Source organism: Malassezia sympodialis, genomic scaffold (assembly GCF_000349305.1).
Source record: "Malassezia sympodialis ATCC 42132 genomic scaffold, msy_sf_3, whole genome shotgun sequence".
NCBI classification, from domain to species: Eukaryota; Fungi; Basidiomycota; class Malasseziomycetes; order Malasseziales; family Malasseziaceae; genus Malassezia; species Malassezia sympodialis.
Window position 1 is genome coordinate 460,723 of NW_017387801.1, and position 26,571 is coordinate 487,293.

Below are 26,571 nucleotides of genomic sequence, written 5' to 3' on the forward strand. Positions count from 1 at the left end.
ACCTATGGCGTATCGGTTCGAGGTGTGGCGGGGCGCACGGCTTGTCCTGTCGTGCCGGCTGCGGGCGATGCGTGTTCCGCCGGCCGCAGCGGGGTCCAAGTCGTGCGCACAGGCTGCACGGGCGCACTGGCCGGCCGGCTCATGCTCGTTTTGCCACTGCCCCACCGCAGATTGCGGCGCAAGGGCTGGCGAGGCGGCACGCCAGGGGGCAGCGCTGTGGGCGGCGGCGGCATGGGCCGAGGCGACACAGGTTCCGACTTCCGTGTCTCGGGCGATAGAGACCGCATCGACACAGGCTCCTGCTTGATCGCAGAGAGTGCCACGGACAGAACAGGTGCCACATCCTTGTTCTCCGCGTCCGTCTCAGTCTTCACTGGCGTCTCCGGCGCATGTACAGGCTCGCGCTCCTCCGCCGCGGGCGGGGGCGTCGACACAGTAAGCTTCGTGGGTGGTGCAGCACTCGACGCACGGCCATTCGGCCCATGCCGCACTGAGCGCCGTGCAGCGCCGCGGCTAGGAGGCTCAGGCGCTGCAACGCGGGCCTGTCGTGCCTGCTGTCGCGTGCGCCCTTCGACACCGCCCGACCAAAAGAGCGCCAGGTTCGACACGGACGTGCGCTCGGGGCCCGTCGTAGCAATTTTGGGTGCATCGGCACGACGAGGCATGGTAGTGGAAGACGCGCCCGAATGCGATACTGAGCGAGGCGCTTGCACTCGGCGCGCCGGTTCCTCGGGCGGTAGCGCTGAGTGCGACGCAGAGCGACTTGGCGTGCGCTTGGCCGGCTCGTCCTGCGTCGGACGGCGCACCTCCCTCGACGACTTGCGCCCCTGCGTCTCATTACCGCGACCAGGTGGCGCTCGCTCACTTAGCACTGTGATGCCATGGTTCGTGGGGCGCCGCGTGCGCCGCTCACCTTCAGGCGCACCCCAATACGACGCGAGCACATCTGTGCTCGCTCCATGGCCCAAAATTTTGGGGCCCAAGGAGCTTCTGTCGCACGCATCGTCACTATCGTCGCTTTGCACCTCCAAGCGCCGGCGCCTCGGTGCATGACGAGTCGGCACAGGCACAGGCGATGGCTCACGCGATGCCTCAGGCACCTCACGCACAGGGCTAAGCTTGACAGGCGACGAAGGCGCTGCTGATTCGCCCTCCTTCGGCTCGGCCAACTTGCGGGGTCGCTTGGGCGGCGCCGTCGGGGCAGGCACGCGCCGCTTCAGGGTACGCGCGATGGTCGTCTGCTCCGCGGGGTTCTCTTTCGGGCGCCGCTCTGGCCAATCGCATTTGTATAGCTTGTAGTGGCGCTCACAACGTCCACACTCATCGGGGACCCACCATTTTTCAGGGGCGCGGAACGGCGCATGGCACGTCAGACATTCACACGCCGGTCCGGTCGCTTCAGGGGCAAGCTGGTACGCGATCAGGTCTGTCGGAAAGGGTATCGAGGCCTGCTCGCGCACAGCATGCGCCGTATGCGAGCGCAGCATCCGTGACGAATCGTCGCTTAGGGTTTCCGGGTCAGGAGTCGCGTCAGGCTCCGGCTCCATCGGCTCTGTCGCATGTGCGAAAAAACCACGGCGGTGCCGCTCACATGTGGCGCACATGCACTCCTTGTTGCCCCACTCAAAGTAGTTGTCGCCATAGTAGGTAGTGATCTCCTCGTTGCGCTTAATGGGCCGGATGCACCGGATACTCAGCTGGTGTCCTGAGCGCCGAAACTCGGCGTTCGGATGGCAGTCGTGGTTGATAAAGCGCGCCGGGCCCAGCAAGAGTTGGCTACATTTGCGGCTCGACGAGCGGATAATGGAAAAGTCGCGCTGAGGTCGCACACGACCGTCCCGCACGTCCGCCGCTCGCGCAGTCGCTGCTTCTTCGCGCAGAGCTTCGTCTTCGGCCGCCGACAGGTCCTTCAGGGCAGCGGTACAGTTGGTAATCAGGTCATTGGGCTGGAACTCACGCAAGGCAAGTACGCACAAGTCGGTGCGTCCGGGCGCCAAATGGGCAGGGGACTGCGATGTATCAGAGGCAGAGTCCCGCGCGCGCAGGTGGCGCAGCCGGGCCGTGCGGTAGCGGTGAGTCACAGCGTACTCAAATCCTGCCTCCGGCAGGTAGGTCCGCATGTAGCGCAGGGCATGGGATTCAAAAACTTGGCGCTGAGCCGGTGTCTTGCCAGATATATGCTTGTGGACCACGGGAAACGAACAAAAAGCCGCCCAGGCCTTGGACAGATCACGCTCCCAGATGACATGCTGACGTATCAGCTGCGCCATGGCCTCTCGATCGAACCGCATGGGCCGGAACGCTGGGTTCATCTTGTGGGTCACAATACCTGGATCAAACTCCAGCGAGCTGCACAGTTAGGTAGAGGAACATACTCCACGAGCATGCACGACAACAAATCATCGTCGGCAGGTAATTCCTCCATCCTGGATCTATAGAGCCAGAAGCAAGCGCACGCGTCTACGAAGATCGCGCGGCTGCCGTGGGTCGGACGGTGTGCACGGTCGTTGCTTGTCGATCCAACCCTGAGACCGCGCGCACGGAGGGCCCGATTTGTAAGCGTGCATAGCCCGATCAGGCGTTCGCCACTAGCAACGTTCTACTGGTAAAAGTCCATGCGGCCGTCGTCGCCCTTCTTGGCCATTTGCTTGAAGGCCTCGTCAAAGTCGGCCGGCACCACCACGTAGCGGTTCTTGCGCACAGCCTGCAATCCGGCTGCTTGACACACCGAGGCAATCTCCGCACAGGAGAGCTTGTCCGGGCGGCTCACATAGTCCTCCAGATCCACATCGGGGCTCAGGTTCATGCGCCCACAGATCGTTTGGAAGATAAGACGCTTCTCACGACGGTTGGGCAGCGGGAACTCAATTTTGCGGTCGAGACGTCCAGGGCGTAGGAGCGCTGGGTCGAGCGTGTCGGCCCGGTTCGTCGCCATGATCACCTTTACGTTGCTGCCCTGGTCAAAGCCATCCATCTGCGTGAGAAGCTCCAGTAGAATACGTTGCACTTCCCGGTCTGCGCCTGTCTGTGCATCGAAACGCTTCGTCGCAATCGCGTCGATCTCGTCAATAAAGATAATCGAGGGTGCGTTCTCGCGCGCCAGGCGGAAGACATCGCGCACCATACGGGGACCCTCACCCAGGTATTTTTGTACAAACTCAGAGCCGACCACCCGAATAAAGGAGGCCGTCGTTGCGTTGGCCACAGCCTTGACCAGCATGGTCTTGCCTGTTCCGGGCGGCCCGTACAAGAGCACGCCCCGCGGCGGATCGATACCGATCTGCCGATACAGATCAAACTGGACCAGAGGCAGCTCGACAGCCTCACGGATCTCCTGCTTCTGGACATCCAGGCCACCAATATCGTTGTAGGTCTCTGTGGGGCGCTCGCTCTGGCTCATCATCACAATACTCGAGTCCGACTCGGGAGGTAGCACCTCGACCAGCGAGTTAGAATGCCGGTGAAGTGCTACGCTGCTACCAGCCTTGAGAAGCTCGCGGTCGATTGTCGATAGGATACGCACGACGTAGTTCGAGCCTGTCGTTGAGCCGACAATCCCGGTCATCTGGTCAATGGGCTCCAGGAACTGGCCGATCACGAGCGGCACGGACTGGATCCGCTTCACTTCTTCTTGAGCACGCACAAGCTCGCGCTTCAGGTTGCGCTGCTCGTCTTTCTGCACGGTCAGCGTGGTTTCTTAGATTGACACCTACCACATACTCCTCCATCGTATTCAGAAACTCGAGCTGATGCTGCAGTTTCTTGTAGTAGTGATACACATCCTCTTTTTCATGTGTACGGCTCGAGCCGCGCGACTGCGATGTCGACGCATAGGCATCAGTCGGCACAATGCCAATCTCCTCCATTGTGCTGAGGCAACCTTGAACTGCGATCGGTGGCCGCGTCAACTCGGAATGGAGGTGTGTTCTTCAGTTCTTGGAAACACGCAGATCGACTCACTCTTAGTGTATACACCGCGCCCATATACATTGTGTAGACATGAATGGACGTGACTCTGTTGGCACATATCGAGTCAGTATGAACGGCACCCATACTTTCCCACTTGCCTGCGGGTGGCAAGCCGGCTACGGAAAGGTGCTAGAGCGAAGTTTCGTCCAAGATTATGGCACGTCAAATCGTGGCGTGCCAGCTAGATGGTCCGCCATCGAATGATGTAGGACACACAGATTTGTACCGTCTATATACATTGATACCCGTGGTGCTCCCAAGGGCTCGCGGGGGTCATGGCCCTATCCCGGCCGAGACGTGGCTCGTGTTTCGCGATCTACCATGACCAGCAAAGGTACATTGGCGGTGCTGGCATGTGGTACCATGGGCACGGCCATCCTGTCAGGCGTAATGGAAAGCCAGCGGGCGATGCAGGAGGGGGCTAATATTCCTGTCGAGAGCGAGTCTGGCCACCCTGTGCTGCCGGAGCGCTACATTGTGACGGTGGGTCGCCCCACCACGGCTAAACGCCTCAAAAGCATGTTTGAAAGTGCAGGACACGACCATGTCGAAGTGCATACGCAGGAGAATGTGGTGGCCGCCCGCGAAGCAGACTTTGTGCTTCTCTGCTGCAAGCCCCAGCGTGTAGGTGAGTTTCTCAGCGAAGAAGGTATGCGTGACGCGCTGAAGAACAAGATTGTCGTCAGCATTGCCGCTGGCGTCACGATCAGCAAGCTCCAGAAGTATTTGGATGCATCGACCAAGGTTGTGCGGGCTATGCCCAACACCCCTAGTAAGATCCGCGAGGGTATGACAGTGATCTCGAATGTCGACACGCTCTCACAGGACGAGCGCGACTTGCTCTGCTCCATCTTTTCGGCAGTCGGTCGGTGTCACTTCCTGGATGAAAAGCTATTCGATGCGGCTACGGCTTTGGCAGGTTCAGGCCCTGCGTTTGTGACGCTATTCCTCGAGGCGATGACCGATGGCGGTGTGATGATGGGCCTGCCGCGCCCCGAGGCCCTGGAGTTGGCAGCTCAGAGTATGTATCACGGTGCTAATCCCAGCGATGCAAGGAGCCGCTCGTATGGTTCTACAGTCTGGTACACACCCAGCTGCTATTAAGGACAGCGTTACGACACCTGGTGGCTGCACGATCGCGGGCCTCTTGCAGATGGAAGATGGTCGCCTTCGCTCGACCGTAGCTCGCTCGATCCAGACGGCCGCAGAGCATGCAGCAGGACTTGGTAAGGACTAGAGGGTATGGAACTATGCAAGAGTGGATAGATGACGTTCGAGCCATAGCTGAGTCGAGAGAGGCGTATCCAGAGGATCGTGCAAGAGATTTAGATCGGCCCAGCGCTGGTCGAGAAGCTGTTGATATACATATTGGGGGGATAACTTCAAAACAATATGATAGAGCCACAGACCTAGCCATATGCCGACCCCAAGTAGAAGTACATGGACTAGCAGGAACCAGCCCGCATGTATTGCAGCCGGCTCGGCAGACGACTCTTCCGACGCCTTCTGCGTGAGTATATCCATGAGCCTGTCGGCCCATCGCTCCGCTCCTCGCGCAGAGGCCCGAGGCGGCACTGGGAAGGCCGTCGGCAAGGGGGGAAAGAGACGACTCCTCGGTGATCGATAGGGTAGGAGCTTCAGATTCACAGGTTGCCGGCCCAGGTGCCTCTTTCGAAGCTAGGGCGTCGGTCAACATAGAAGCCGCTAGCGCTGGGGAATTCGTAGCAGTCGGTGTCGTTGCCTCACGGGGTACCTCCGCCACAGTCCACTCGCCCAGCGGGTCGAGGTCACGAGCCAAAACAGAGAGTGATTCACCGGTCTGCTGTCGCAACTCGTGTAGTTCCCATTCGAGGCGCTCGCGCACCTGTCGTGAGGCATCCACCTCATCTTGGAGCTTCTCTGCATCCATGTGGGCGGACTCCAGAACACTTACGGTGGCTTCTAAGTGCTCCATGGATTGCCGTTGCGCATGACAAGTCGCCTGTAGCTCCTGGACCTGTAGAAGATAGGCACGGCACGATGTACGTGCACTCTCCAGCTCGACCTCCTGCTGCGCCGCACCAGCTTCCTGCTCCTTTTGCAAGTGGGAAAAGTGGTTTACCCGAGCATCAAGGGCCTTGATAGTGCACGCCTGCGAGGCGCGCTCATGTCGGAGGGTTGTCAGTGTCTCTTCCAAATGATGCAATTGGCCCTCGAGGTGCTGGGCGTGTTCCCGTACTGTATGGAGCTCACGCTGAAGTGTCTTGACTTGGCGCTGCAGCGCTGCCCTGTGAGAGTCGCTCTGTTCCTTGTCGACTGTAAGGGAGTCATGCTCGTTTTGCAGGCGCTCTAGCTGGTCAGAGACGCGCGCGAGTTTCCGTATAAGTCGTGAGCGCACGGAAAATCCGGCTACATCCGAGTCAGATTTTGTGCTGGTCAAACGGCCCTGTGCAGAGGTCCTGTCAAGCTGGGCGCGCGCCTGTGATGCATACGCGCTCTTGTGCTTCATCGGGCTTTCCGGGCCCATATCGAGTGTGGTGTCCGGCGACTCCTCGTTTGTATCGAGCAGAGAGGGTACTGACGTTTCCAGAGAGCTGTCGGCATCCTGCTCAAGGGAACGCACCATACCAAGAAACTCTTCCACGCCTACCATAAGCTCCCCATTGTTCGACGCAAACGCGGAAACTTGGAGTGCGATAGGAGCCGCCACCACGGGCGAACCACACTGCTTTTCATATGAATCGATCACATGCATCAAGTCCTTGGCCTGCAAAGTCTCGCCTCCGTGCTCTGCAAAGAGGGTGCGCACGGCATCCTCGTTGCAACCCGACATACCGGGCGGGCCGGAGTGGAGGACGGCAGAGGGGCGCGCCGACCGCGTAGACAGCGGTCGCGCTTGGGCCGTGGAGGTTGCTCACGGGCATTGTCCGCGGTGCTTGCGAGCCATGCCGCAGCGGATCGTGTCCGAGCTGCAGGTGCTTGTGGCTGAAACTCGCCGCAAGTATCCTGAAGTGCGAGCTTCTGCTGAAAAAGTACTACACCAGCTGCAATCTGACACGGATGGGACCATCGTTGCATTGCGACAGTGCCAAGATGTGTCTGATCATCCGCTCGTCCAGCCCATCGTGCAAGCGTGTGAAACGCGCTCTCCCAAAGTCATACAAATTGCGCTGTCACTTCTTCATCGAGGGATCATGCTCCGTGCTATCCCAGAAGCGTCCCTTGTGCTGTTTGTGGACACGCTGCACACGCTGCTCACAGCTCCAGGGCGTGCGGATGTGGACGTCCAACTAAAGATTCTCCAGACAGTCTCTGCCTTGCTGCTAAACTACGAATGTGTGACATCCAAGCTTCTTTCTCGTGCGCTCATGCTCTGCTTCTCCTTGTACGAGCATTCGCGCGTCGCTGTGGTCAGCTCGACAGCGGCCGCCACACTTCGCCAAAATATCATGACCGTGTTTGATAAAGTACACAAAGAGGACCGCATATTTGACGCGATTGAGAGCGAGGATGCAGCAGCGCAGGCGCCGCTGCCTGCGTATTCGGCGCAGCTTCCTGATGGACCCGTGACACTGTTTCCTTCGTCGTCAGACGCGTACCTTGTCCTAAACGACTTGTGCGCATTAGCTGATGGGGAGCCCGCCTCTTTTCTGCCACTAACCACGCTGTCTAAACCTTTTGTGCTGGAGCTTCTAGAGAGCGTCCTGATCAACCACGCATCACTGTTTTTGCAGGCACGGCACCGTGAGCTGGTGTATGTGCTTCGCAGTGCTGTGTGCCCCTTGCTACTCAAAGCACTCACTGATCCGCCGCCCTTCTCTGAATATGTGCGAGTCATTCGTCTTGTGCGTCTCCTGCTGCGTGAGTTCAGCGAAGAGGTCGTGCTAGAAATTGAGATGCTGTTGCGGGCCCTTCTCAAGACCATGAACGACAGACATATATACTGGCAAAACATTCTTGCTTGGGAGACTGTACGTGCGCTCTTTAGCGACATTTCCTTTCTTCAGAGACTGTGGCAATGGTTCGATGGCCGCCAGGATGTGCCAGAGCCGCCCCGCGTATTCGCGAGCCTCCTGACTTCTCTCGCGGAGGGCACCCACAAGGCGAGACAAATGTTGATGGTGGACGCAGCGCTGGCCGCTGCCTTTGAGCAGCGGCCGAGCGTAGCCGCGACCAACACACGGAAAGTCAGCAACTCTTTCTACGATGCGGCTGTGGCCGGCGTGCGGAGCGCTGCCGAGGGCCTCTTGAGCCCCCGCTTAGAAAGTCTGACTACGGAGAGTGTGCCTTCGGTCTCTCTCCTGGACCAGCTTGACAAAACAGACGCACCCCCGATGGCGAGTGCGGCAATCCCGTCGACCTATATGCCATGGCTCGTGCTTCAGTCGCTCGTGCACCTGGCCCATGGTTTGGCGACGCTCGCATCCACACAGATCCCGCTGCTCGCTGCCAGTACCCGTACAGTCAATGAAGGTTTGTCGTTCTTCCTCACGGTGAGCGGGGCCGACAAGTACTTTGAACAAGCTCTTCAAGCACTAACGAACCTGACGCAGGCTGCTGGCTCTGCCGCATTCAATAAAGAGCGTGATTTGCTTCTCGGTACCCTATGCGACTTGGCCGTGCCCAGCGCAGCATACAGTGGACAGGCTCTGGGAGCACGAAATTTGGCGGCCCAGGCAGCCCTCGTGCAACTGTGTATGGCTTTGGCCGAACGACTGGGTGCGCGGTGGCGCCCTGTCCTGCAGTGTGTGTGCCAGGCACTGGCCTGCCTGAACCCGAAAGAGACAGCCATGAATCCGGCGGAGTTGCCAGAGAGACCAAGCTCGCTCCCTGTGCCTGATGGCACATTGCGCTACTTGTCACCCCCCGTGCTGGAGCACTTGCCAGAGCAGCTGAGGAGCGTGGTGGAGTATGTTGCCTCCCTGGATGAGGCGACGCGCACAGACTTTGCGCAGGTGTTTGCGCGCCTCCTCAGGGACCGTGTTTACGATGCTTTGGAGTCGAGCGCAATGCCCGCGGTAATTCTTGCACAGTTTGAGCGCTTCATCCGTGCTTGTGCACCAGCTGTAGCCGTGGACTTACCGAACGGTGTATGGCCTGCCCTGATGGAACTGCTGACCATGGCGGAAGACGCAAATTTGGTGGGAGGTCGTCGTATCATGTGTGCTCGCGTCCTGGACGAATCCTTGCAGCAGATTCTTCGTGTGATCCCTCAGGACAGTGAGGCTAGCGTGCGGCAGCGGGAAGTCCTTGAGGCACTGGCGCTCCAGGGCACGATGAAACGGCGCGTGCTTGCTACGGATGTGTCGCTACGGCGCCTAGCTCTAGACACTTTGCAATATATTCTTGAGACGCATGCGCATGCACTTGTGGATGGTTGGGCTACTGTTTTTTCTACATGTAATGCCGCTGCCAAAGATGCAAGCGCTATTCATGAGGCTGGTACACCTCCGGTGCCTATTTTGCGCACGGCGTTTTCGTGTGTCCAACTAGTTTGTGGTTCGCACCTGTCCTCTTTAAGTGATGATGACTTGAGGACCTGCATGGCCACGCTCTCAAGTTTCAGCCTGCAACGGGAAGATGTCGCCATGGCACTACGTGCCAATGGCACCCTGTGGGACTTAACGGAAGACATTGAACGACGCCAGCAGGCACATCAGGCGAACCTGTGGCTAGCTCTTCTCCAGCACTGGCGGGATGTCGCCCAAGGTCCGCAGCCGGATGTGGCTGCGGGAGCATTGGCCAATCTCTTCCAGGTTCTGGTGCAGTACAGCGCGTCCCTGCAGCGTCATGACTGGTACAGTGTCCTGGATGAAGTGCTCATGCCCCTTGTTGAGGGAGATGCACCTTCACCGCTAGCTTTTGAAGGCACGGCGCGCATTCTAGTGATGGCCAAAGACCTGCGTTGCGCGGAGGCATGGACTGGCATGTGGATGCGGTGGCTAGGTCGCATACAGCAAGTATTTGCGACAGGTCCGGACAATGTGGCGCATGCAGCTATCCAGGCACTCTACGACATTCTTGAGGCCCGGATAGAACCAGCCGCCCTATGGCGCCCAACTTGGACGTGCATTCAGGACCTCTCCGGCCTGCGTCATAACGCATCACTGGCTGACTTGAGCACTATCGTACAGCTGTTGCAAACGTGGCATGCACAGCGAGATCGTTCCTGGCATGCCAATGACAGTCATTTAATGACCAAGGCCTTGGCCGGGTGCATGCAGCGGGGAATGCAGTGTGATATTCGCGCGTCTACGTCGGATCTGCGACGTCTCGCGTCACTGGTACAACAAGCGTTGGAACAACTGTTGGCTGAGGACAAGGCTCATGAGCTTGTCCTTCAATGTGCCCGACAATGCTGCTCTGCTGCACTGGATATCATGGAGAAGGAGCCGCTTCCCGCATCACGAGTGCATAATTTGTGCATGGAATTGGCAGACCGCTGGCTGCATCTATGGCAATCCACGTACCGGACCGAGGCAGAAAAACCCGTCTTGTATGCATCGGCTGTGCCTGATATGCTGGTACTTCTGCGTCAGCCGCTATCGAAATTCCCTATACCTTATGTCCCAAACGTGTGGCGCTCATGCATGAGTGTGCTTACCGACGTCAGCCAGGCGAGCATGAATGTGCAGCTTGCCCCTTCGCCGCTTCTCAAGTTCTGGGAGACTATGTTTACTACCATGGCGACGGCGCTTCAGGCTCCTGCACGGCAGCGCCCCACGGACGACGAAGATATGTGTATCTGGTACCTTCTCCAGTCAATCGAGCAGGTCCTAGGCCGTGCAAGTGCCCAAGCCACATTACAACACAGCCTGACCAAGTTTGTTCGCGAGATCCTTCCTGTGACGAGGCTGTATTCATCGCGTGGCTCACCTCACTGGCCCCCGCACTCCTCTTATCGTGAGAGGACTGCGTACTGGGTGTGGACAATGCTCTTCTGTCTTTGCTCTAAGGAGGATGGCATATGGACGAGTGCCATTCTTCCGGTCTTGTTGTCCCAGTGCGAGGACGTCCTGTATGCGTACGCACAAGATTTGCGTATCCGCGGAGCCATACCCATGCCGCGTGTCCGCATCGAAGAAGTTAACTTTCTGCTACAGTCCCTCCTAACTCTTCGGCTCCCTGCTAACAGCAGTGAGACTGCCGGTGCTGTGTCAGATCCCTCCGTGGTGCACCTGTTTAAACTTGCACCATTGATTGACGACATTGCTACAATACCCTTTAGTACATGTGCTTCGCCTCAAAAAGCATGTATCGGAACATCTCTACCGCCTTTGCCGTGCGAAGGCAGGGCCGGCGTGTCCGTGCCACCCACCACGCCCCAAGCATTAGCGCGCGAAGCACTCCAACTGCGCACGTCGTGTATGACCACGTGATGCGCACGGACCTGCGAATTGGTGCCTGGCGGACAGAACAAAGAACTCGAACCATGGGGCGGAGACAATGAGTAGTCCAAAATGTTCTATCAATTCTCTGTAGTGGGAGCTAAGAATACCTAGGATGTGGTCTGGGCTTTGCATCTATGCGGCTGTCATGGTACCGGCCATGCTCACAGCTTATGTGGCCTATGTTGTCATCACAACTCAGCTGCGGTGGGCATCTTGGCTTCGCGACATCCCAGGTCCTGAGCGATCCAGCTGGACAATGGGGAATTTACCAGAGTTCTTTAGGCGACATTTTATCTCGGTCTGCCGCGAGTGGGCCCAGACGTACGGTGGCGCGGTCAGGTGCTGGGGCATGTTTGGCGTACGTTGCGAACGCTAATAGCAGGAACCTAGGCTGCTGCTCACAGATCCCGTTGGTATTGACTATGTCTTGCGAAAACGCGTATATGCTTTCCCAAAACCTCGCCTATTGCGGCGAGTGATCGGTGGCATTATGGGAAAGGGTTTGCTTGTCGCGGAAGGCGAGGCACATAAGCGCCAGAAACGAGCCATCCAGCCTGGATTCAGCCTACGAGCCATACGACGTCTCATGCCGGTATTTCAGCGCCATGCACGCTCGTTACATGATTACTACGAATCACTCACCACAAACGAAACAACCATGATAGATGTCTACGCTTTGTTCGGTGCAGCAGCCATGGATGTGGTGGGCGAAGGTGCGCTGGGCGTGGATCTGGGTATTTTGGCGTCAGTACGAGCTAACCCCAATGGGGCTGCGTACGCGGCACACCCATTGACGGCATCGCTGGACCGTGCCCTTAAAATGGCCTCAAAGCCGAGTCGCTATACCATGCTGCTCGATATGGCCACGACGTACTTTCCTATACTTGAATGGATACCACTCGGTATATCTTCGTCAGCATTTCGCAAAGAGGCTCGGTTCATCGTGGATGTGGCTGCTGAAATCGTCAAAAATGCCAAGTTACGGCTTGCAGAGGAAAGCAGTACAAATGAATGCCCCGATATCTTGGCATCTCTACTCCGTGCGAATGCAAATAATTCACAGAAAACGATCAAAAAAGCATCCTTGCTGGATCGGAATACGCTGACAGACGAAGAATTGACAGCACAAGTGTCCACTTTTATTTTCGCTGGACACGAGACGACCGCCACCCAACTTTCATGGCTCTTTCTTCTCTTGGCCCAAAATCCTGATAAACAGTCCAAGTTACGAGCAGCCATCCGTTCCAAGCGCGCAGAGGTAGGTTTATCCCCAAGAAGATCTCCCAAAGACGCTGGAAGCGAGGAATTAGGTCATGACGACTTAGAAGCCATCACCTACCTCGACTGGTGTATACGAGAGTCGCTTCGGATACAAACAGCGATTCATTCGACTTCGCGAGTTGCCACAGAGCCAGAGTGGATACCTTTGTCGACGGGTCGACACGTACAGGTGGATAAGGGCATGATCGTGTTGATCCCCATGATATCCATTTCCACATCCGCGGACTTATGGGGACCAGAGCCCGAAAGCTTCCGTCCAGAGAGATGGTTAGATTCCATGTGTGGGCCAAAAATGTATCCTGCATATTACAGCTGGTCGTTCTTGGTGGGCCCACGAGCCTGTATCGGAAGTGCCTTTGGTACGTTGAGATATTTTTCGCTGACGACTAGCGATGGCAGAAATGAAGGCATTTGTGGCCATGCTACTCAATCATTATGAATTTGAGTGGGATGGGCGTTACATCGTTCCGAAACCTTGGCTTTTATCGCGGCCCTACGATGTGGCGCATCAGAAAGATGCGTGTGTATTACGCGTGCGACGTGCACCATAGGTCGATGCTGAGTGGAGGTATTACGTATGAATCCCATGGTAGGGTCAAGACAAGGTCTCACTCGGCCAACCTTCATAATGCTTGCTCTTGTGGTTCCGCGTGTGTCCCGGCGTGCTTTCCATTTGGGGCGTGTGCTAGCTAAGGAAGTTCAATCGCGCGCTCCTAATGGACCCAATCCATTGGACGAGCCGACGCTCGCTCTTGTCAAGCAGCACTGGAAGCAGGCGCGTCTTGCCAAGGATTCGGACCGCGCGACCCTCTTGGGTGTATGTGTGTGGTACTAATAGAAGGGTATTTTGACGGACTTGCAGTATGCGCAGAAAACAAAGGCGCAACCTAACCAGAAGCCGCCTTCCATCATTAAGATGCTTCAAAAAGGCATCAAAAAGCGCACGGATGCTGCTAAAGTTTTCCGTAACGCCAAACCTGAACCGCGCGTAGACCTGGCCGAAAAAGAAGAACGTGAAATTGCGATTCTGCAGGAATTTCTGCCTAAGTAGTATGTTATTCACTATTTGTACACACTTCGTCCACTTTTGGTGGACAAAAGCTCCATACACGTACATCACCGTCATCACTGCCGCTAATAATCTTGTCGTCCCCCAAGGCAACTGATGTGACAGCGCGCCGATGGCCCACCAGCGTCGTTTGACACTGTCCCGTATCGCGATCCCAAATTTTGACCGTGCGATCATGACTGGCGGATACGATACGAAGCGTGTCTGCATCCACAGACCACACGCCTTCAACGTGTCCAAACAAAGAATGGAAACAGCGACCGGTGCGAATGTCCCAAAGCTTAAGTGTATTGTCCAATGAGCCTGATACGAGTACAGGTCGCTTAGGTTTGCAACCTGACGGTATTGCTTCTGTATCTTCGGGTTGAGCATCAAAAATATGGTCCTCCAAATCATCCATGGTAGGGTTGGCTGGCAATGGTGGAACAAGCTGTGCCTCTTGGAGTCGTTGCTGCATACACATGAGGGGACCCGGAATCCGCCTTGTGCCTGAGCTGCTAGGGCGCGTCGCTTTCGAGCCATCAGAATGGAAGAACTGTTCAGGAAGATTATGCAAGCCATTCGCATATTGCGTGAAAGATTGTGAAAGAGGTATAGTATCCTCTCCCTTTGGTGGTATCTCATCTTCATCTTCATCATTTAGATCATGTTCGGTAGAGTCTGTTGCCCCCAGCACTTTCATAGAACCCTTGGCGAGCTTTCGTACAGTACTTGTGTCCATCATAATAATCTTGAGTGATTGGACCTGTCCGACATGGCCCTTGTATATCATGATGCACTCACGACGCTGCAGGTCCCAAAGTCGAATAGAAAAGTCATCAGAAGCGGAGAAGAGGAACATTCCCGGAAAGGTGTTGGCCTTCGACGGACCGGACCAAAGCTGAAGCGAATTGATCCAATCTCGGTGTCCATATAATGGGAAACATTCGCCTGTATGAAAGTTCCAAACACGGATGCTGCTGTCCGCACTTCCACTGACTAGCATATTGTCGTTGAAGCACAAACTCACGATGCCTTCCGTGTGCCCTTCTAAAGTCCGAAGAAGTTCACCTGTACGCCAATTCCAGATTTTGAGAGTGCGGTCCATAGATCCAGTAATCAACTTACAGTCGTCAAACTGCAAACATCGCACACCGCGCGCATGGCCCGTCAAAATGCGCATAGTTTCTCCAGTTGCTAGATTCCATACTCGTATGGTGCGGTCATAGCCTCCCGTGATGAGCACAGGGTAAGGCAACTGAGTAACCTTTTCACGGAACGCCAAACACATAATCGTCTCAGAGTGTCCTCGTAAAACTTGAACGCTGTAGCGCCCATAACGCCAGTTACGTTCGATAGCCAAACGCTCGCAGTACACAGCCTTCCAGGGTCGTGTCCCAGAGGGACAATGTGGCATGCGGGCCCGCTTTTTATCTGGCTCCTCAAAGCCAGGGTCCTCAGATTTGCGCACGCGATCCGTGCCCTTCCGACGCTCTAGGGCCGCTGCATTAGCAGCAGCTGTAACGCTTCGACGCAGACTCCCATCTGATACAGCAGACGCAGCTTCACGGAGTTCTTGGTCGCTAGTCACGACAGATGTAGCTGGTATACGACCTTGGGCCTGCCTGCGGCTCTCACGCAAGCGAGGAAGACCCCAGCCACACTTTTCACACTTGCGTTCAATGTGCTGCTCACACATGTTGCGCCAAAGGAGGTCATTGTCTGCTAACGATCGCCAGAGCTTGCTCACTTGAGCTGCTCGCCCTAGACTGATAGCATCCAAATAGCTAAGCACACGTAATGAGACTTCGCGCGGAAACAAAGTAAAAGGGTCAATACGAATTGCCATGGCGAGCTCAGACGAAAGCAACGAGAGCTGACTGAAGCAGCACATCGTCAAAATGCCACGCAAAATGAGCGCACGCCGAGAATGCGGCGAAGACGAAAATAATGACCATACAGTATTCACCGCTTCCTTCTCTTCCAGAGAAAGACCATCGATCGACTGTAGGTTAGTATGTTCTCATGCTTATGTCCCGACGCCTCTATAGCCCCAGTCCATTAGGTATGCAAACTGTAGCTTCAAACTGCGCGAATTTCATCTAGCATGATCATTTTCCCTCAAAATGAGAGTCAGGTATAGCAAGCCGTGTGGGATCGAACAGTTACTTCCTGAGTACATGCATATATCACGAGCAGAGACGCCGGAATAGATACGTACCTTCTGAAGACGAGCATTCGCTCCTTCATCAGCCATGCGTTGGTGTCGCACGCACAAGTTTTCTGAGCGTGACAGAAGGGGCAAAGGCCCCGTGCTGATATTTTCTGTTCCAAGGGATGTTGATGAAGAACACTTATGTTGAGCTTCTGCATCGGTATCACGGGAAGAATAGCCATAAAGGTACAAAGGAACACTAGTCGCATCCTTTAGACCCTCATCATCCATGCAAATGTCGTCAGTCTCTGTGGATGACGCAGTGTAGGGTAGCGTTGATGTTGAGTCTATTCCCTTGTCTGAATGTAGAACATCCGTGGTCTGATCTGAAGTTGACATATGGCGGCTGACAGTCGATCTAGGCACAATGTCCAAGTAATTGTGCTCCAGTTCAAACAAAATAAGATATAACTGCGTGCCAGATCCCGTTGCCACAGCACGGGCTTGTGGCGTCAATCGTATAGTCGGACACGTATGCGTATTGGTAGCATCATATTGCGCAACAGATGACTAATCCGCCAACGCAACCCTGCCACACAAAACTACTTCCAGAACAGCAACAGAACGCAGAATACCATGAAACCAAAAAGAGGCAATCAGGATGCTTTTTCACAACTACAGCATGTGCTGCCATAGCGTGGCGCCAAGCTGGTCACGAGCCAGGCAGGCAGGAATACTACAGTGTAGGGAATAGGCGAAAAAGGAACTTAGGCCTGGACCTCCTCGACGCTCTTGCCCGACTTGCGCGCAATCATAACCTTACGGTCCTTGTCCATCTTGATCTTGGTAATCACAACGTTCGAGGGATGAACAGGAATCTGAACAGTGGCACCGTTCGCCTTCTCCTTTTGGAGTCGCTCAAGGTGCACAACCCACTTCGAACGGTAAACCTGGACAATGCGGCCCTCCGAGCCCTTCGACGAGCCACGCACAACGCGAACCTCATCGTCCTTGCGGATGGGAACAGCGCGAATCTGGATGTGTTAGTATTGTTCTACGCATGGATGCCATGGAAAGAAGTGAAAGTGCAACAATATCCATAAAATGAAGCGACGCAAAAAGCTGAGTTTGGGATCACAAGTACCGAACCTGTGCACAAAGGTCAGCTTGATTTACCAAAAACATGTAAATAGTGCGCTCATATTGTGGCCATTCATTTCGATGGAGTATTGTGTGCACTTCACACTTCGTCTGGGGAGGCATCGTCTCCGTATATACGTACGCCGTGCTCAGAGCGCAGGTCCTTGCTCAAGGGAGCAGACATGATCTTGCGGCGGATGTGACCGGGGGCATCAAAGTGGGCCTTGCGGTTGACGCGACGCGAAGTGCTGACCATGATGCCAATATACCTTGAGACGTAGGTCGTAAAGCACGATCCGAAGACGAGCATACACCTGGGGCCCACGCCTCATGTAATTTATCACGTGATATATTCTCAGCAACTATACGTTGAGCCTCGCGCCATGTGGTACCCATGTGGATGAGAGGAAACGAGATTACCTATGCTTACTTGATCTACGGTTGAGGGCAAGCACGGATGCATGGCCAGCCACACCAGCCGCTGCACAAGGCACCAAAGAGCTGAGTCTGCTTTGCTAGCATATAACTCAGAAGCACTTAGATCTGGGAGTAAGATATGCTTGTGACATACGTAGTTCGAGAGCCAACGGAAACCCTCGCCGTAGCCTTGGCGCATGACCACTGAGCACATAAACAACTCGATAGGGCGAATATCCTTGAGAGGAACAGAGCCCTTTCCGGTAGTCTGGAATAGACCCAGAGACTGGCGAAGCTCTTCCTCTGATACAGCCCCAGGTGCATCGATCTTGTTGCCAAGTACGAGGAAAGGTACCTTGTTCAGCTCCTCAATGGCCAGTAGAGAATCAAGCTCGGCGCGGGCCTCCGGGAAACGTTCAACATCCTGCGAGTCGACGAGGAAGACAATACCGTCCACCTCGGGGAAATAGTCCTTCCAGAGACGACGAGCTGAATATTAGAAGTTGCCATCGAAACGACATACCTTGCTGGTGACCACCGAGGTCGTAGGTTGTGAACTTAACAAGACCGATAGCTAGCTCCTCCGAGGCTGAATGTTAGCTTGATTTTTTTGCTTAGATTCAGTACATACTAGGGTGAAGCGTGGGCTGGAGCGTAGCAAGACGGTCATTCTTAAGCATGTGCAGGAGTGTCTGACGGTGTTAAACAACGAACGACTTACTGTCTTGCCAGCATTGTCAAGACCAAGGAAGAGAATTTTCGCATTCTTGTGAGTTAGACCTACAGTGTTAATAGGTAAAAAGGGGGCAGTGTAAGTATCCGTCCAGGTACACGAGGGATAGCAACATACCCAGCTGCGCAAGAATGTCCTGTTGGTGTGTTAGATACCGCCCATTGAGAAACCCCTCATATTTCTATATATGGGGCATAATGTTTACGAACCCAAAACCAGTTGATAATGAACATTGTATAAGTGCCAACAACCAACGCTCAAATGTGTCGATCAGGTGGATAGGGGGTCCGGGCGACAGGCGCGTCGGACCACCTAAACCACTCGGCCGAATACATGGTGAACCTCAGCATTCGACTTTGGGGGTAGCCAAGTGGATAAGAATCCAAGTGTGCATCGTAATCGCCATCTATGATGTACGTGTCATACTTTCCGTCTCTTGACATGTCAGAGAAGCTAAGAGAAAATGAAAAGGTCGAAATGAGTTGACCGAATGCACCTATTCTAGACTTACTCGTAGCTTTTCTGCGGGAATAGGTTCGAACTGGTTCACGTCAATCCCTTTGTTACGCAAAGCTGCCTCGGCGCGCTGTGGAACGAGGTGCTTGATTAGATCAGGTCGGACAGACAATTCCTCGCGGGTGAAATCAAAAAGATCCGGCATAGGGCGGCCATTGGACAAAATGACATCTTCCTCGCGAAGTTCGTCGAAGAAAGGATGGCAAAGAGCTTCCACCGCAGTTAGTCGAGCATGAGGGGTGTATTGCAGTAGGTTTGTAATTAGATCAATCGCATCTGCGGGTGTGCGAGGGCGGAAGATCTTGGGGAACGGATGAGGACGGATCTGGGGGAATTTGTGCTCCATGTAGTTGGGGTTCATAGTCTTAATCTGTTCGCGAGACGGTGTACCAAGCACCTTGATGATTTCGACGAGCTGGTCAATGCCGCTTTCTCCTGGGAAGAGAGGCAAACCCTGCATAAGCTCTGCCATGACACAGCCAGTCGACCAGATATCGATGTTGGTAGTGTAGTTTGTAGCCCCGAAAATAAGCTCCGGAGCGCGGTAGTAGCGCGAGCAAATGTAGCTGACATTAGGTTCACCCGGTACGAGAATCTTGGCAGAGCCAAAGTCACAGAGCTTGAGGACGCCGGTACGGGGATCAAGTAGCAAATTCTGCGGCTTGATATCACGATGACATATTCCCAATGAGTGAATGTACAGTAAGCTGCGCAGGATCTGGTACATGTAGAGCTTCACAAGCAGCATCGGCATTGTTTGTTTGACTTTGGTATAATGACGTGTCGCGCGGTAGACAGTCTCTGGGACATAATCGAGGACAAGATTCAAGAACACCTCGTCTTTCTTATCGCCGTTAGTGTAAAAGAAAGCCCGAAGGTTGACGACGTTCGGATGAGTAAGGACGCGCATGATTTGCAATTCACGGTTCTGCATAAGTGCGCGACAAACGTACCTTAAAGCGCTTATCCTGAAGCACTTTTTTAATCGCGATGCTGTCACTTTCGTCCGTAATTTCCGAAGCAGGGATCTCATGGCCATCTGGGGCGTAGCGGACAAGGCGGGCCTGAAAAACGACACCAAAGCTGCCGTTACCAATGACTCGGCAGCCGGTGTACGCAATCTCCCGCTGTTCGCCTGTCTTTCCATCAGAAGCTAAGACTTTGACAACCTTGCTTGGGTTATCCATTCCTGCTCAGTTAGTATGTGGCACAGGACTTGAACACAAACCTTGAAGTTTCATCCCGTTCATCGTGAGTATATCCACCCTTTTATGAACTTCCAGAAATTAATGCTTTTAGACGCAAGCTAGAACAAAGAAAGGGCACCTGGATACACACGCGGTGGATCAACGGCTGGTAGTACAGGCTTGGACCAAAATCTAGATGGACAAGCGGTCCGGCCAAGCTCATCCCGCGCATGTACAATGGCGTGGGGCAATTCGGCCGAAATCCGGCTAGGTCAGGTATTGCCCAGCCACGTGGAGGCAATCCAGGCCGTAGTCACGCGCCAGCGCCGGAAGGTACGATACGCGTATGCCGCACGGACAGTATGCTGTCGGGCGTGCTGTCCTGCGCCGCGCCGTGCGCGACGGAGAAATCGGGGCGCCGAGATTCTCCCATTTAGAGGCCTCTTTTCCGCTTCGGCTACTGTCACCAACAAACTCGTGTGAGGATGCGACACGGAATGCGGCTGCCTATGGAACAGCGCCGCAAAAAAGTGTGGGTGTCTTATTCATGGTAAGCTTTGGTGGGGGACTTGTGAGTGGCGATCATATCGATCTGGACGTGGATGTTGGCTCAGATACACGCCTTCTTATGCTCACGCAGGGTAGCACCAAAGTGTACCGGGAGCGCCGACATGGAGATGCTCCTTCTCGCGCTGCTCGAGCCCCAGGGCTGACTGAGATATCACAGCAGTATATCCGCTTCATTGTGCGTGAAAATGCCACGCTGATCCTGCTTCCTGCCCCGGTTACGTGCTTTGCGCGCTCGCGCTATGCCCAGACGCAGCGTTTTGATCTCCGAAGCAGCACGTCGTCGTCGCTCGTGCTGCTTGATTGGTTCACATCGGGCCGCCTTGTGGTGGATGGACCGCGAGACTCGACAGATATGCAACGCATCCCAGAGATGTGGCACTTTTATTTATACCACAGCCGCAACGAGGTGCGCATCGATGGTAACGTGTTGGTCCGTGACCGGCAACACTTGGCACAAGAGCTGCCCGAGGTGCTAAGACGAGATACAAAGACAGATCTAGCACGCCGTTGTGATCCTTATACATGCTATGGCTTGCTGGTGCTGTACGGCCCAGAATGTCAGGTCTTGTGTCGGGCTCTTGCGGCAGAGTATGACCAAATCCAGCAACCACAGCCACTGCTCCGCTCCGGAGGCACACTCGGTGCCTCCCACATTGCGCCGCCCGACGTGTTATGGAGTTTGAGCCCGCTGTGCTCAGGTGCGCCTGTGCCTGGCAGCGACCGTAAGGGGGCAGGTGGTCCAGACAGCGGGGTGGTGGTGCGGCTCGCAGGCGTAAGCACAGAATCGCTGCGAGCATGGATGCATTTGCGCTTAAAGCCGCTTCAGCACTTGATTGGCGATGATTTGTACCGAGTAGCCCTGGCCTAATGTACAAATAGGTGTTAATCTTTTGCGCCCTGGTCCGGAAGCCGCTCGATGCGGAATTGCCGGCGGGCTATGTACATGAGCGGAATGCCTGGCACTTGGCGCACCCGCCGGCGAAGTTCGCGATCGCATGTGGCCACAATGTAACACTTGTGGCTCTTGATGCGCTCAATGATGCAGTCGTCTGCATAAGTGCCCTTGTGAGTGCATTCTAGGCGCTCAAAACGGGGGTCGCGCGCTACGCGAAGGGCGATCCTGTACTTGGGGCCCAGTTTCTCCAATTCAGAAATGACGCAAGTAGTAATACAAGGGATGGTCTTAGCATAGAGACAGTCCATCATGCCCTGTACAAGCTCGAGCTTGTTTTGCAGACTGAAGTTGATAAAGTTTGTATCTACCAGGACACGATAGGGCGGTCCCAATGCCGAGTTATGCTGGAAGAACATAGACGATGCCGCGACTTCAATGTGTTTCTTTTTCTCTTCTGCCTTCTTGGCGTCCGCTACAGCCTTGTCTTTCTGGTTTGTTTTCCTGCGTGAGCGTTCATACAACGTACAGTCGGTTGTCATTAGGGTTCAGGAGGCGTTTTACCTCGCCAAACTTCCGTACCTGCTTTTTCTTGCCCATGATTAAAGCTGTCGTTGTATGCGCGCACTGCACGCATGCGCCGGTCGGTGGCAAAAAAGTGTGAATCACGTGATATAGAGGGTCCATGCCTGCCAGCCTGCCCGCCTCAGGACGAAGTGCGCCGTGGAATGGTGCAGCGCGCTGCAGCTACGGAGGGTGTATGGGATGGATAGAGGTACAGTAACAGGATACATGATAAACTAGCTCGGAGATCATATGCAGCATAGCAAGTCGAAAGATGCGCGAACAGCAAAAGGCGGAGTACATAGGTCCCACGTCAGGAAAGGAGCAGTGCATATCCGTGATTGCAGCTCTGCGCATCCGCATACATTTGTTGTGCTGCATTTAGAATCCATGCACCTTGACATCCTGCTTGGGGATGCCCTCTTCGATGCTGCCCATTAGTGGCTCCACGACGTATACATACAGGAACATGGAGATCTTCTGACGCTGGTCGCCCTGGAGCTGGATAACCTGGCCGAGCTCCTCGTCGTCCACGAGCGTACCGTTGCAGGCGAACTCCTTCTTGAACGCCTTCAGCAACTTTTTGGGGTCATACTCTGAGCGTTAGAGCGCACCTAGTGCACATACCCTTAGGAAGACCCTGTAAAGTGGTCAGCGTCTTACGACCGTTGCGCTGCTGGATGCGGATGTGCACGTAGTTGTGCACTTGAGACACCTTCTTCTTCTCCTCCGCAATCTCATCCGTAGCGATTTGATCGTCCACGTCGGCAAACGGGTCTATCATGTATAAGTTTGCACGTTGCTCTCACGTACCGTAGCTGGCCAAGTTCTGAATGCTCATACGCTGTCGCAGAGAAATACGCCTTCGAGTCAAAAGCAGTCAAAAAAGGCGGAGCCCGCTCCAGTGTGAAGCGGGGGCACGTGATTGAGCACAGAGGAAAAAAGGGCGCGGCGCTTGGATCAGCGCGCCATGGTGAACCCGGCGAAGCGCAGCGTTGTGAAGCACCGGACGCGTTCGGACCTGTCATCGCGCCCGAAAAACACTGGGTTCCATGTTGGTGCAACGAATGTGCCGAATGGCGCCTACATTGGCCGAGGTACGCAGCTCCGTACTGACCGATAGCCAAGAAGCACAAGGCTGAGCTGATCCACAAGGCCAAGGTGAAGAAGGCCTACTACCAGATGCTCAAGCACGACCAGCGGCAAGGGGAGGACGCATGCAACCCTGATACGGCACAGGAACTGGGCCGTTTTGCGTCCGAGACGGCAGACAGCGACGGCGACGCCACCGAGGCGCCGAGGCGCCGTCCCGCCTCTGAGGAACCGAAGGCCAAAAAGCTGCCGTATTTTTACCGTCCATCCAGGAACAAGGCACCCAAGGATGCCGCGCCACCTCCGCGCACGCGGGAGCAAGCCCTGGAGGACCGGGCGGCGCGCCAGGCCAAGTGGCACCGCCCAAGTCCCAGCCGGCTGGGCCGCCAGAGGGGCCAGCCGGACCTGGGTGCACGTATGGAAGTGATGCTAGAGAAGATCCAGCGGCAGCGCGCGTAAAGATACCACATACTGTACATTAGCAGGTATATAAGCTACAAAGTAGAGCGGCTGTAGTGCGCGAGGTGCGTGTGCAGCTCGTTGACCCTCGTCGCTTCGGCCTCCAGCGCATCGATCGATTCATGCACATGGCTGGCAAGAATACGCCGTTGGGTCTTACTCATCGTCGGCTCCATGTCCTTCAGCTCATCAGCCAGCTCACAGTACAGCGTCTTTTGGTGGAGGAACTCGGCACGGTGCTGCTCGAACAGGCGCTCGAGCATGCGCACTTCAGCGTTTGTCAGCGATGCCGGTGCAGGTGTCTGGCTCAGGCGGCGGAGGAGCGCCTCACGCGCCGCATCATCTGCTTCTCGCTGGCGCAGACTCGCATGGATCTTGGCCTTGCGCGACCCGTGCGCCTTGGGCGCCATACCCAGCGCATCGGCCACTACGCGGCAAATTTGTTCGTAGCGCTCCTGCGTCGTGTCTGAAGCCACAGAGTCGTCGAGAGTCTCTTCGCGGGGCGCTACGCTCGCAGCGTGCAGCGACTCGACAGCGTGCGAAAGGCGCGCGAGCTCGTCGTGCAGGCGCCGGAGGTGAGCGGCCCACGGCGTGTCGCTCTGGGCGGCAGGGCGCTGCGTGTCGGTTGGTGGGCTCGAACGTGCTGTAGGCGTCGGTGCGCGCGGACGCTCAGCGGGCCCATCCGAGTCACGAAGTTGCCGCTGCAGACGCGCGAGCTGCCGGCCCTGGTCAGCGACCTGGCTCTCGAGGGCATCCAGACGCGAGTGTACACCATCCATGGGCTGTGTAGACGTACGCATGCGCTCCATGTCTTTCTCCATCGACTGGATACAGGCTGAAAGGGCATGGAGTTGGGTATGGGCCCACTGCAAGTTTTCAGGCAGCGCACTGGGTGGCTCCGCGTAGGTTGCGCGCGTGCGCTGTGCCTTGAAGAGCGCGTCATTATCGTCGCTGTTGACCATGGTCTCTGCACTCGAGTGGCGGCTGCCGAGGGAGGGCGAGCGGCGCTGCAGCGGACTTGGTATGCGCGCATACACACCCGGCAGTGATGCGCGGGGACTCGCTGGGCGCGCAGTCATATCAGCACTCGACTCTCCGAGACCAGCCATGTGCGAGATGTTGAGGCGCGAGTGCAGGGACTCACGCAACGAGGGGCGCGCATGCAACTTGGCCGGGCGCGGCGTGCGGCGCTTCGGCGTGGCCAGCAGAGCGCGGTGGTTGCCAGGCGAGCGCAGTAGGCCTGCTGCATCCTCGTCGTCTGACCCCTCGCTCGACTCAAGCGGCCATGCATAGTCGGGTCGGTGCGCCGAGGAGCGCAGCGTACTGCTTACGGGGCGCATGCCGCGTGAGGCGTAGGGGGACAGGAACGATGAGCTCGGGACACGGCTGGGCGCCTGCAGGTACCTATCCAGCTCCTTCTCAATGTTGCGCCGCATGGCCTCCTCCTCAGAAGCCGGGATGTCGAGGTCGTCACCCAGCGGCATGGCACGACGCACGGCGGACAGAGGCGAGTGTGTTGAGGCGCGCCACGCGTGCCGACGCGTGTCACGTGAACCGAAGTGGCAGGAGGGCACGGTGCCGCTCGGGGCTCCGGCGATGACGAGCGGTCCGCCGAGGCGTGTGGCGTTCGTGCACCCCGACCTGGGCATTGGCGGGGCAGAGAAGTTTGTGGTAGATGCCGCCGAGAATTTGCAGAAGCTTGGGCATTCGGTGGAGCTAATCACGTCGCATTTTGACCCAGGTCATGCGTTTGAGCCGACGCGCGATGGCACGCTGCGGGTCGTACATGCTCGCACGCACATTCCGCGTTCGCTGGGCCACCGATTCCACCTACCCATGGCAATTTTACAACAGCTCTCGCTTGTGGCGCAGGTCGCCCTCGCGCAGCACGGCGCATGGATCGCCGATTCGTGGCCCGCGCTCTACGCGACGCTGACACACGTCCCACCGCACACGGTGCCGGACATCTTTATCATCGATCAGCTGCCCGTGGCGATCCCCCTGCTTAGGATGTTGTGTGGACGTCGCGTCATCTACTACTGCCACTTTCCCGACACGAAGATCAGCGCATCCCTTGCCAGGCAGCGCGGCGTGCAGGGGTGGCGTGCGTTCTTGCGCAGCCTCTACCGCCTCCCGCTCGATGTGCTTGAAGAGATCACGACGCGGTGTTCGGACGCCATCCTAGTCAACTCACTATTCACGTCGCAGCATTTCCACGACGCATTTCCCCGTATTACGCGCACACCGACGGTGGTGTACCCGGGTGTGGATGAGAGCGTATACACGGAAGAGCGGGTAAGCGCGGAGCTCGCCGCATATGAGGCGCAGTGCACGCAGGAGCCGTCGCTCTCAGTGCTGCATGTGACGCAGGCGCTCCTGCGCGCGGACGACCGGCCGCTGTTCATCTCGATCAACCGGTTCGAGGCGAAGAAGAATATTGCGCTGGCACTCGATACCATTGCACGCGTGCGGACGCTGGGCGGCAGAAACGTGCGCCTCGTGTGCGCAGGCGGCTACGATCCCCGCGTGCGCGACAATATTGACACCCTCGAGAGCCTCAAGGCGCGAGCGACCATGCTGGGCCTGCGCCATGCGACGGTCTGGGGCTGTATGCCGAAGCACGAGCCTCCGCTGTCGTCCAACATTGACGACCTTGCGAGTACCGACGTGATCTTTTTTCCGTCGTACCCCGGCGCACTGCTACATGCACTGCTGCAGGCGCCCAGCGCGCGTGCCTTACTCTACACGCCCACTGACGAGCACTTTGGCATAGTGCCGCTGGAGGCCATGGCGTGTGGCCTGCCTGTGCTAGCCACCAACACGGGCGGCCCGCTCGAGACGGTGGTTGATGCGGCCCTCGATGCGTACGGCACCCCGCAGGTGAGGGGCGCCACCGGCCTGCTGCGCCCGCCGAATGCCGAGGCATGGGCGGTGGCTTCCGCTGCGATCCTCGCGTGGCCCGCCCACACGCGCGCCGCGATAGCCGAAGCTGCACGCACGCGTGTGGCAAGCCGCTTCTCGGTGCGTGCGATGGCCGTCGACCTCGACCGGGACGTGCAGACACAGTGCAGCGACCCGGTACCGCTGGTGGAACGGCTGCAGGTGCTAGGGGTACTGCTCATCCTGGTATGCTTCTACGTGGCACTGGTGGATAGGCTCGTGCAGGCCACTACCTAAG

At 56.3% G+C, this 26,571-nt stretch overlaps 14 protein-coding genes across 14 annotated transcripts; 5 read left to right on the forward strand and 9 right to left on the reverse strand.

The window, feature by feature from the left end:
* Positions 1 to 2: 2 nt before the first annotated feature.
* On the reverse strand, positions 3 to 2,425 carry MSY001_0796 (uncharacterized protein; the record flags this gene model as incomplete). The annotated part of the gene is made up of 2 exons (XM_018885884.1): positions 3 to 2,349; positions 2,376 to 2,425. 2 exons carry the CDS (start codon positions 2,423 to 2,425, stop codon positions 3 to 5), a joined length of 2,397 nt encoding a protein of 798 aa, XP_018739412.1.
* A 174-nt stretch (positions 2,426 to 2,599) lies between these two features.
* Positions 2,600 to 3,866, reverse strand: MSY001_0797 (uncharacterized protein; the record flags this gene model as incomplete). Its single annotated transcript, XM_018885885.1, has 2 exons — positions 2,600 to 3,676; positions 3,714 to 3,866. The coding sequence occupies 2 exons, from the start codon at positions 3,864 to 3,866 to the stop codon at positions 2,600 to 2,602; spliced, it is 1,230 nt and encodes a 409-aa protein (XP_018739413.1).
* Positions 3,867 to 4,290: 424 nt separating this feature from the next.
* On the forward strand, positions 4,291 to 5,206 carry MSY001_0798 (uncharacterized protein; the record flags this gene model as incomplete). The annotated part of the gene is made up of 2 exons (XM_018885886.1): positions 4,291 to 4,990; positions 5,016 to 5,206. The coding sequence occupies 2 exons, from the start codon at positions 4,291 to 4,293 to the stop codon at positions 5,204 to 5,206; spliced, it is 891 nt and encodes a 296-aa protein (XP_018739414.1).
* Positions 5,207 to 5,217: 11 nt separating this feature from the next.
* On the reverse strand, positions 5,218 to 6,781 carry MSY001_0799 (uncharacterized protein; the record flags this gene model as incomplete). The annotated part of the gene is made up of 3 exons (XM_018885887.1): positions 5,218 to 5,322; positions 5,410 to 5,646; positions 5,732 to 6,781. 3 exons carry the CDS (start codon positions 6,779 to 6,781, stop codon positions 5,218 to 5,220), a joined length of 1,392 nt encoding a protein of 463 aa, XP_018739415.1.
* Positions 6,782 to 6,893: 112 nt separating this feature from the next.
* MSY001_0800 (uncharacterized protein) lies at positions 6,894 to 11,327 on the forward strand (the record flags this gene model as incomplete). The annotated part of the gene is made up of 2 exons (XM_018885888.1): positions 6,894 to 7,919; positions 7,956 to 11,327. The coding sequence occupies 2 exons, from the start codon at positions 6,894 to 6,896 to the stop codon at positions 11,325 to 11,327; spliced, it is 4,398 nt and encodes a 1,465-aa protein (XP_018739416.1).
* A 5,263-nt stretch (positions 11,328 to 16,590) lies between these two features.
* On the reverse strand, positions 16,591 to 17,219 carry MSY001_0801 (uncharacterized protein; the record flags this gene model as incomplete). Its single annotated transcript, XM_018885889.1, has 2 exons — positions 16,591 to 16,857; positions 17,106 to 17,219. 2 exons carry the CDS (start codon positions 17,217 to 17,219, stop codon positions 16,591 to 16,593), a joined length of 381 nt encoding a protein of 126 aa, XP_018739417.1.
* A 160-nt stretch (positions 17,220 to 17,379) lies between these two features.
* Positions 17,380 to 18,060, reverse strand: MSY001_0802 (uncharacterized protein; the record flags this gene model as incomplete). The annotated part of the gene is made up of 3 exons (XM_018885890.1): positions 17,380 to 17,478; positions 17,535 to 17,869; positions 18,012 to 18,060. The coding sequence occupies 3 exons, from the start codon at positions 18,058 to 18,060 to the stop codon at positions 17,380 to 17,382; spliced, it is 483 nt and encodes a 160-aa protein (XP_018739418.1).
* A 549-nt stretch (positions 18,061 to 18,609) lies between these two features.
* Positions 18,610 to 19,816, reverse strand: MSY001_0803 (uncharacterized protein; the record flags this gene model as incomplete). The annotated part of the gene is made up of 2 exons (XM_018885891.1): positions 18,610 to 19,557; positions 19,583 to 19,816. 2 exons carry the CDS (start codon positions 19,814 to 19,816, stop codon positions 18,610 to 18,612), a joined length of 1,182 nt encoding a protein of 393 aa, XP_018739419.1.
* A 547-nt stretch (positions 19,817 to 20,363) lies between these two features.
* On the forward strand, positions 20,364 to 21,254 carry MSY001_0804 (uncharacterized protein; the record flags this gene model as incomplete). Its single annotated transcript, XM_018885892.1, has 1 exon — positions 20,364 to 21,254. One exon carries the CDS (start codon positions 20,364 to 20,366, stop codon positions 21,252 to 21,254), a length of 891 nt encoding a protein of 296 aa, XP_018739420.1.
* A 14-nt stretch (positions 21,255 to 21,268) lies between these two features.
* On the reverse strand, positions 21,269 to 21,878 carry MSY001_0805 (uncharacterized protein; the record flags this gene model as incomplete). Its single annotated transcript, XM_018885893.1, has 2 exons — positions 21,269 to 21,782; positions 21,808 to 21,878. The coding sequence occupies 2 exons, from the start codon at positions 21,876 to 21,878 to the stop codon at positions 21,269 to 21,271; spliced, it is 585 nt and encodes a 194-aa protein (XP_018739421.1).
* Positions 21,879 to 22,223: 345 nt separating this feature from the next.
* Positions 22,224 to 22,626, reverse strand: MSY001_0806 (uncharacterized protein; the record flags this gene model as incomplete). The annotated part of the gene is made up of 2 exons (XM_018885895.1): positions 22,224 to 22,438; positions 22,470 to 22,626. 2 exons carry the CDS (start codon positions 22,624 to 22,626, stop codon positions 22,224 to 22,226), a joined length of 372 nt encoding a protein of 123 aa, XP_018739422.1.
* Positions 22,627 to 22,812: 186 nt separating this feature from the next.
* Positions 22,813 to 23,393, forward strand: MSY001_0807 (uncharacterized protein; the record flags this gene model as incomplete). Its single annotated transcript, XM_018885896.1, has 2 exons — positions 22,813 to 22,900; positions 22,966 to 23,393. 2 exons carry the CDS (start codon positions 22,813 to 22,815, stop codon positions 23,391 to 23,393), a joined length of 516 nt encoding a protein of 171 aa, XP_018739423.1.
* A 35-nt stretch (positions 23,394 to 23,428) lies between these two features.
* On the reverse strand, positions 23,429 to 24,877 carry MSY001_0808 (uncharacterized protein; the record flags this gene model as incomplete). Its single annotated transcript, XM_018885897.1, has 1 exon — positions 23,429 to 24,877. The coding sequence occupies one exon, from the start codon at positions 24,875 to 24,877 to the stop codon at positions 23,429 to 23,431; it is 1,449 nt and encodes a 482-aa protein (XP_018739424.1).
* A 112-nt stretch (positions 24,878 to 24,989) lies between these two features.
* Positions 24,990 to 26,570, forward strand: ALG2 (Alpha-1,3-mannosyltransferase-like protein; the record flags this gene model as incomplete). Its single annotated transcript, XM_018885898.1, has 1 exon — positions 24,990 to 26,570. One exon carries the CDS (start codon positions 24,990 to 24,992, stop codon positions 26,568 to 26,570), a length of 1,581 nt encoding a protein of 526 aa, XP_018739425.1.
* Between the last annotated feature and the right edge of the window lies 1 nt (position 26,571).